The 8,455-nt window shown below is 37.2% G+C and overlaps 1 protein-coding gene across 1 annotated transcript in view; it reads right to left on the reverse strand.

Annotated features, from left to right (window-relative positions):
- Positions 1-8,455, reverse strand: part of SYNE1 (spectrin repeat containing nuclear envelope protein 1) — a 304,520-nt gene that overhangs the window by 179,334 nt on the left and 116,731 nt on the right. The window contains 7 exon segments of the mRNA XM_035899865.1: positions 1,022-1,172; positions 3,402-3,581; positions 4,250-4,878; positions 5,177-5,330; positions 6,591-6,757; positions 7,717-7,840; positions 7,951-8,138. Of these exon segments, the coding sequence (XP_035755758.1) occupies positions 1,022-1,172; positions 3,402-3,581; positions 4,250-4,878; positions 5,177-5,330; positions 6,591-6,757; positions 7,717-7,840; positions 7,951-8,138 (1,593 nt within the window).

Consider the following 8,455-nt stretch of genomic DNA (forward strand, 5'->3'; position numbering starts at 1 on the left):
ACAACATACTGAGAAAGGATCACAGCAAGCATCTAATACTTTAACCAGTATTACAGATCAGCATTAGAGATAAGCTACTAATCTGGATGCAGTATGGCCATGTGGCTGTGCCTGCTTTATTATGTTAGGACTTGTGCACAATATTTATTATGCTCCAACTCCTTCAGGCCTAGATGCGGCCACTGTTTTAGCAAGGAATTCTCCACAGCCCAAGGCTCACATTAAGGAGAGAAATCATATGGCAGTTACACGCATTTCTTTGTTAGACTGGCAAGCTCTGTTCTGGCTTTCAGTTCTAGTTAAAATGTCTATTAAAAAGAGGCCATAAATACGCACTGTTTAGAATGAGGCTTATACAGATCTGACTGAAGAATTTTGAATGAAGAGCTTCTAAATGAAATTACCCTCCAAATGAATGGAAAGAATTGAACTCAGAACTGTTTTTCCTGACAGGCTGATGGAGAGCAGAATTTAGAATTTTAGAAATACTATCCTAATATAATAATATACTATAAAAATGGATGGAATGCAGGGATCCAAATTCCTTATATCTGCTCAATGGAAAGAGACAAGCATAAGAGTTGCACACATCAGAAATGTGTGCAATTCGTTTTCTTTTGATGACTTTTATCAATTCAAAAAATTACCCAATATGGAAAAATATTGAAGTTGTTGTCTGGAAATATCCTCTTATACTATGATAGGAATATATTCTTGAGGTATTTTACATAAATAGTAAATAACTTATGCTTTCCATATAAACTGAACTTTGTATTTCTAGGTGTTAAAATTATAACTAGCAACAATCAAATACACATTAATGGATCTCACCAAAATGTTGAAAGGACTATATTCTTTCATCATCAGAATCAGTACAATTTAAACCCTGAATGTCAGTGTGACAAAATTTGACAGTAAATTCAAGGAACTTTAAACACAGCTCAAGGGCACCTTTCAAACAGAAAAATCCATCTAAATCAAAGATCATTTAAATCCCTCAAATGAAAATATATGTAATTACCTTTGATAAAGTTCGCCTGACATCTTCATGATCCTTCCAAATGGATTTGATCACAGAAGCGCTGTCAGCGCTCTCTATGACTTTCACTACTGTTGACTTCAAGCTCTGATATTCCTTCATCAGATCAATAAGAATACAGGACTGTTCCTTTCTGTAATGTGAAAAGGCTGTGTTAACACCACTTGCTGTCATGTTTCAGAAGGAAACAGAATGTGACATAGTGAATCACCATGGGAAAATCAAGGTGCAGTGCTCAACATGTTTTGGGCAGCCAAGGAAATACTAATATTTAGGTTTTACAAATCACTGTGGATCCATACATCACAAAACATCTTGCCGAAGAGACAGTATCCGAAGCGCCATCTCAGATACCCAGGTATCTCAGATATTGCCATCAGATATCAAAGCAACTGACTTGAGTAAAAGAAAGACTGAAACTGGAATTCAAGCTTCTCACTTCCTATGTTTAGCATCTTACTGACTGGAAACCACACTATAATGATGCTGGCATTTGCAGCTCATTTTTTTAAACTTGTTTCTTTAGCATGGAGTATGTTTTTGAGTAAAAGAAGCAGAAGTAAAGACTAAAGAAATGCAAGATAAGTCTGACTATTTTGTCCTCCAATTGTCAGACACATGCTTTCAGGTCTAAAACATTACATTCAACTTACCTGTCATTCTGCTGAGAACAGAATAACCTGCTGCTAAGAACAGGCCTAATATTTTTTTCCACCCACTCTCCAGAAAAGCCTATTTCTGCTCAGGCAATGGACAGAAGAAAAAAAACCAAAACTATTCAATCCATTCCTATACTGAAGAGAAAGAAGGAAGACTAATATTTGGGATATGTTTAGTTGTAGAACAGTGTTTGCAATTAAAGGAATTTGGGAAACATGACATTGCCAAGAGAGGTGATCGCTTTAGGAGCTTCTCTGAATGCTCCAGAGCTCTCCAAAACAATCAGGTTCATGAAGGTCTAAGATTGTGTCTATATGAGAAAGAAAATAGTTCAAAATAATTAAAATTTAAAATAATGTTAATTTTTGTTTAAATTATTAATTTATGTTAGACATGAATCACAAGGCACCTGAGTTTTAGGTATAAAGATGGCAACAACTACCCTAGTATGGACAACTCATTTCCCCTCAATAATGCATCTATAATGCAGGGACAGCTATTTTATGTTTTCTTCACTACCAGGATGGTACTGTCTAGCTTCTGGCACATGTATGCAGAAATTACTTGGTTTACTATTATTAAGGACTTCTAGAGGTAAGAAGAACAGGTTGCAGCAACATGCAACATGAAATAATGTATTAACAGCAGTGCTGAAGAAAAAGGAGCGATGGATGTTTTTAAATAAAGTTATCCTTTTCTTCCACTTAGTTCAGATTTATACATCTCTTAAAAATGCAGTAGAAAACCAGACTGAATTCAGCTGGAAAAAAAACCACCAGAAATGCAATTCATGTAGCTGTGCATGCTTTCAAGAGGGAAATAATGCACAGATCTGGTTAGGGGGCAGCATATTTACAAAAACCTGTATGGTGTCAGTCAAGAAAATAGAATGGCAGTACAGTTTATAAACCAAAGGGGAAAAAAACCATTTTTCAGCACAAATGAAATTACTGAAAAATGAAATTGCATATGCCCATTGAAGTATTAGCCAGGCTAAGAACTATTTTGCTTCTGCACTTAAGACAAAATTGATGTACATTGAGGATGATATAGTACTGAATGAATCTAGCACTTAATTTTACCATGGAAATTTTAACAAGAAAGTGTGAAGAAGTTTTCTTCAAGACGACGAACAGGCAGCTAAGACAAAGAAAAGGGTAAGATGAAACTTTAGTTTCTTTAGTTCCTTTCTTTATCAACTTTCATTGATATACAAAACTGTCTTATATCACTGATTATGCACTAATGATTGTTCTGAGCCTGGTCCCTTGGACAGACAGAAAGACTTAAATCTAAGAATGATTTAGGACCACTGAATATAGGGTTGTCAGAAACACATATCCAATAGAGAAGGAACTCTCCGTGCTAGAAGGAGAGTATGTGCTAGTTGGAATGATAGTGAAATCTCAATGGACATTTCTTATCTTTCAGGAGAGTAAACAATAGCATGCAACTAAAAGCCCAGTAGATCTATAAGTACTGTCCTGAGGACCTATCTGTGGCTTTATTAATAGTATAATTACAACTGGTACAAATATCCTGGTTTATGCTGTGATTTATCTTCTACTCAGTATTTAACATAAAAGCCCTGTTTTTTATTGGGAGTAATGTGGCAAGACGACACTAAATGTAAATAACTGGGTCTCTTTCCCCCACTAAAAGAATCCTGTCCTTTCTCACCTGAAGTCTAAGATCTACTTACTTTTCATGTATAACTTTCTTGGTGTCCTCCCACAGAGATTCTAAACGATTTATCTCTTTGTCGATCTCAGGAGCAAGTGTAATATCTTTCTGGGCTATTTGTTTTGCTTTGTCCATGAGCCACTGGAGTTCATGCTGGTGAGAATTCAATTCTTCATCTAACTGGTTAAAGATCCTCAATCTGCAAGTTAAAAAGCAGGTTTCAAATTTACTTATCTTCACTTTTTTTTTGTAAGAGAAAAGAGAAGACAGGAAGAACGAAAAAGTTGCTGTGCATAAGTCACTGTGCATAAAGTTCCCTTATTCTAACAGTATCTTCAGAAAACAAAGTGTTATCTGGATTTTTTTTCTGCCACAAATGGGCTCAGAATGTGATTTTTCTGATACATATACAACTATAAAATTATATAGATACATATATACCTTCACCTCATACAGTGACTTGGAAATATACTCAAATATTTAGTTTAATACTTTATTATAGTAAGTGTTTTCAATTCCTTCAGCACATGTAGCCTTCAATTCTGCAAGAGTAGATATGTTATATGGGATTTCTAATAGCTGTTTGAGTTTGGATTCATTCAGACAAAATAAATTTCTGAGACAAATATTTTCTTGACTGTTCATTCAATATAAAAGATTAACGGGACTTGCTAAGTGCTCTCCCTCCTTCTAAACATCTCACTTACCTACAAAATTTTATTAAGTAGATATATGGACTTATATATGCCTGGCAAGAAATAAAGTACCCAGGCAGATAACTCACACATGCCTCCAGTGCATCATAAAAAGTCTAGAGACTGCAAGCAAATGAAGAAGTGCCACTCTCAAGCATTAATATTGCTTTACCTTTGCTGGAGGGCTTGTAGTGTTGCCTCCGTCAGGCCTTCCTTGTCAGCCTTTTCCTCAGTATCTTCAATACTCTTCAGTAGCTGTTCTTTACGTTCCATGAAAGATCTTCGCAAGGCTGCAAGAGCTTCTGCCTCACTCTGTTTGGTTCCCAGTAGGCTTTGAACTGCCTCCAGTTCCAAGCACAGATTATCCACCACAGCCCTGCAGGAGATCCTCTGCTCGGAAGTACTGTGTTTTAGATGATACTGGGCCTTAGTAAGGGAACCGTCCAAACTGATGGCAACAGATTCCAGCCTGTTAAGATCTTGAATAACATCATTGAATTCCTTCTCCAGTAATTCAGATTTAGCTTTATCCATATTTCCTGTTTTCTCCACTGTCTGCCTCAGCTGGTGGAGCACTCCTGACGCAGCACTATGGAGCTCCAGGAATACCCGCAGCTGATCCAGAGCCTCTTGTCTTTGGCAAGTTATTTGACTTGCCTCCTGGAAGATCTGAAAGCAATCTTCAGTCTTTCCCTGCAATGTCTGCTGGTCCTCTGGGCAGCTGAAAGAACACAATTTATCTACATGTTCCTTCAGACTTTGTAACTCCTGTTTCTTACTTTCGACTTCCATTGAGTGGTTCTATGGGAAAGAAAGAAAATAAGGCTGGGCTTCTTCTTCCAATCAAAAGCTCAGAAAACATTTTAGTACTAAACTTACAAGCAAAACAAGTACTACTGGGGGGCGGGGGGATGTCAGTTAGAACAGTTCAGTGTTACAATTTTGCTTTAAACTGGTCAAAGAACAGAAATCTGTATGTGACTGCAGCAGTGTATCAGTTTTCAAAAAAATAAATGACCTCATGCTAGTTTTAGCTGTATATTTAGCTGAATGCACTGTACAATTTCTCTGTCTTTAATATTTACATCCAAAAGTTTACCTTATTGTGAGATGCAGCTAGTTGTTGATCAGCTGTGTTTATCTCTGAAGTGGCTTGTAGTTCAGCAAGAAACTGCTTAATCCAGTCTGAAAACCTGAGCAGGAGCTCATCAAACTGCCCGTGCTCAGCAACAAGAGATTGAAGGAAGTTGATCCTATAGGATGTCAGATGTAAATATGAAAGCACTTGATGTAAATTAATCACTTCCCATAATCAAAACCACAGCTGACTGGACAGCATTAAAATCAGTGCCAGGTGGGAGGAAAGAAGGAAATGTTAATTTATGTTGCAAATGTGATGACTGCCGATTTGATTTCTTTACTGGGGAATAATATAATACTTGAAAGTACCAGTTTGGCTCTTTCCTGCTTCCACTGTTTTATTCATATCAGCTGTTAGAAGTGCCCCAAACAATCAAGGCATGTTCTTCAACTTTTATTCATGGGGGTAGTTGCAGCAAAGAGAATGATACTGATGGAAGCTAAACTTCAATTTTCAGACATAGCAATTCTGTTTGCCCTGTCATCTGCGACACCACATGTAAGGTGAGATTCTCATTAATTTAGGCAGTGGGTGAGTAGCTGTATGCTGAACTACCACTGAAGTAAGGGAGGGTCAAGCCTGCTCAGAGGAACACAGTTCAAAGGAGGAACGTGCCCAGATGAGTACTCAGCACCTAGCAGAATTAAGCTTCTAAACATTGACCTTAAAAAGGGCCTTCTCTTTTACCTTCCCATTTCCCTTAGAAATTTCTCTAGATAATTTTCAACATGAAATACTTTGTAGGAGATCATTACATTGTAAAACAATAATATTGTTAAAGCATCTAGAAGATGATGTCTATTATTTAAGCTCCTTTACAAATAGTAAAATATGTATGTTCATCACCAAAACAAATGAAATCCAAATATACAACATACACTTTCAAAAAAGAAGACAGTGTTCCTGAACCTAACATGAGCCAGCAGCCTAACAATTGAGAATTTATAGTATTTATGGCAAATGAAAGCTTCAAAGTGGGTTTAAAGAGATAATAGTGTGGCTTTGCACAAGATAAAGCATATAACTGAAAAAAATGAAGAGCAGATATTACAGATTTTGGAAAAAATTTAGGAAGTTACTTGGGAAATTATAACTGAGGAAATGCAACATTATCTTAATTTCCTGCCCCACATTCATTCAAACAGAACTCTTCTATCAAAAAAATAGGGAGAGATTATGCCAAAAATAGAGCATGATAAACCTGTGGGATTCCTCACACACCATTCCTTGGAGCTTGGAGGTTCAATATGAATCTTAAACCTTTGTTACCCTAATGGTAACACTGTAAAAAACTATGTTTCAGGATTGGGAATCCTCATCTGGATATTGTTTACTCTCATTTAACATATAAAAAACATTCTGAAGCACAAACCTTTTATCAACAGTTTGTGGTAAAGCTTTCCACCTCTCATCCAGCTCTTCAAATTTTTCTTTTATTGTTTTCATGCACTTTTTTGAAGCTGTTGGGAACAGCGACTCATTTAACTGTAACAGGCTCGCATAGGCTGAAGCATGGGATTCAATATCTGCTCGCAGATCCTGGGAAAACAATGGAATGTACAGCCTTTAGAATAAATATGGCATCATATTATGCAAAATAACAAAAATAATAAAAAATCAGTTAGGAATTTCCAGTACATGTCTTTGAGACAAGTGAATGGGCACAGTTAAATCCTTGGAGGAATTGAGGTCTATTAGGACAAGCAAGTACCTCTCAGTCAGCTAAATCTGCAACTGTAATTCATTAAGGATTCACTGAAGTTGAACAAAGTGTGACCTTTCCACTTTCTACTGTATGAGGAAAGTGGCTAAAATCAAGACTAAGTTTTGCAATATATTTTGTATGCAGCAATAGAGTTGTGAGGAAAAGTCACAAACTGGCCCAAAGAAAAAAACAAAACCCAAAATAATTTTCCTTCTCTTTAGTAATATTTAAAACTGAAATTATGGTCTCATTGGCTTCATGGAGGGTGTAGAAGACGCTACATTTGGCCAACTGCTTGATATTAACCTAAAAACAAACAGCAAAAATTCCAAGGGAAGGCATACTTTAGAACAGGATGAAAGTCTTGTGTTTTAAAAAAATAAATCAGAAATCAGACTTTCATTGTGAATTCAAAACCTTTGAGTATTTTGTCATCTGAGCAACTTTCCTCACATGCAAAAGAAGGAAAGTAGCATTGTCTAACAAAGGAATTAGGAATTCCTCTAGAGAAGAAACCCTCTGGCAAGCAGACCAATGTCCTTCTTTGACAGATAATAGGATATACTAGGGCTTTATTCTTCTTGAGCTGGTATATTATATTTGTAAACAACATTCTTCCTGTCATTTTCTTGTCTTTGATGAATAACAACAGTGATAATGTAATACTTCCCTAGGCCATTTCAAAACCTAGAATCAAGTGACTTGTCAGACTATAACTGAGCAAGTCCACCCTTTAAAAGACACAGAAAGAAACCAGAAAATGTAGGGAGACAACCTTTCAGTTGAAACATACCTGCAGTGACTGCAGTTCACCTTCCAGCTTAACTCTGTCAGCAGAAACATACTGCTCTGAAGGACTGGCTGTAGCTTCACACCCCTCCAACCAGCTCAGGAAGGCAGACAGGTCTTTCTCTTGCCTAACAAAATCACAACGTAGAATTACCAACTCAAGCCATCCCCTTGGTCTCACACACTGACCGCGGGAAGGTCTCTGCGTCCATCATAACAGATGTGCGAGTCTACTCACTTCTGCCACTGAGCCAGAAGAGTCTCCAATAAGGTCTGTTTCTCCTTAGCATTTTCTAGCACCCTTTCATATTTTTGCTGTAATGCTGTAACCTCCTGAGCAGCTTTTTCTTTGTTGGCCACTTTTCGGGCACAGGCTGAGAGAGAGGCCAGAGGGTTGCTCAGTTTTTCCACAGTATGACAAAGGTCCTAATGAACATGTAAAAGAAACAGAAGTCACACACGTGAACAACAGAGCTATGGTAATGATGGCGCGAAAAATTCTGTACTTTTACTTGAAGTTTGAAGCAATGCTACATCCACCAGATCATGAAGTCATTGCACAGCTTGCATTTCACTCAGATCTATCCTAGACACACATGTCCCAAGCATATCAAGCAATGGGCTTGTAGTGGGGAAAGACTTTCCTAAGAACAGCATTAAAGAAAAAACAGTCAGCAGCAAAAGGGTCAGATCTTCTGAATGGGTGTGTGACACAGCATAATCGTGGAGGGAGAAGTTCCAAG

Source organism: Egretta garzetta, unplaced genomic scaffold (genome assembly GCF_000687185.1).
Source record: "Egretta garzetta isolate BGI_Z169 unplaced genomic scaffold, ASM68718v1 scaffold397, whole genome shotgun sequence".
Taxonomy (NCBI): Eukaryota; Metazoa; Chordata; class Aves; order Pelecaniformes; family Ardeidae; genus Egretta; species Egretta garzetta.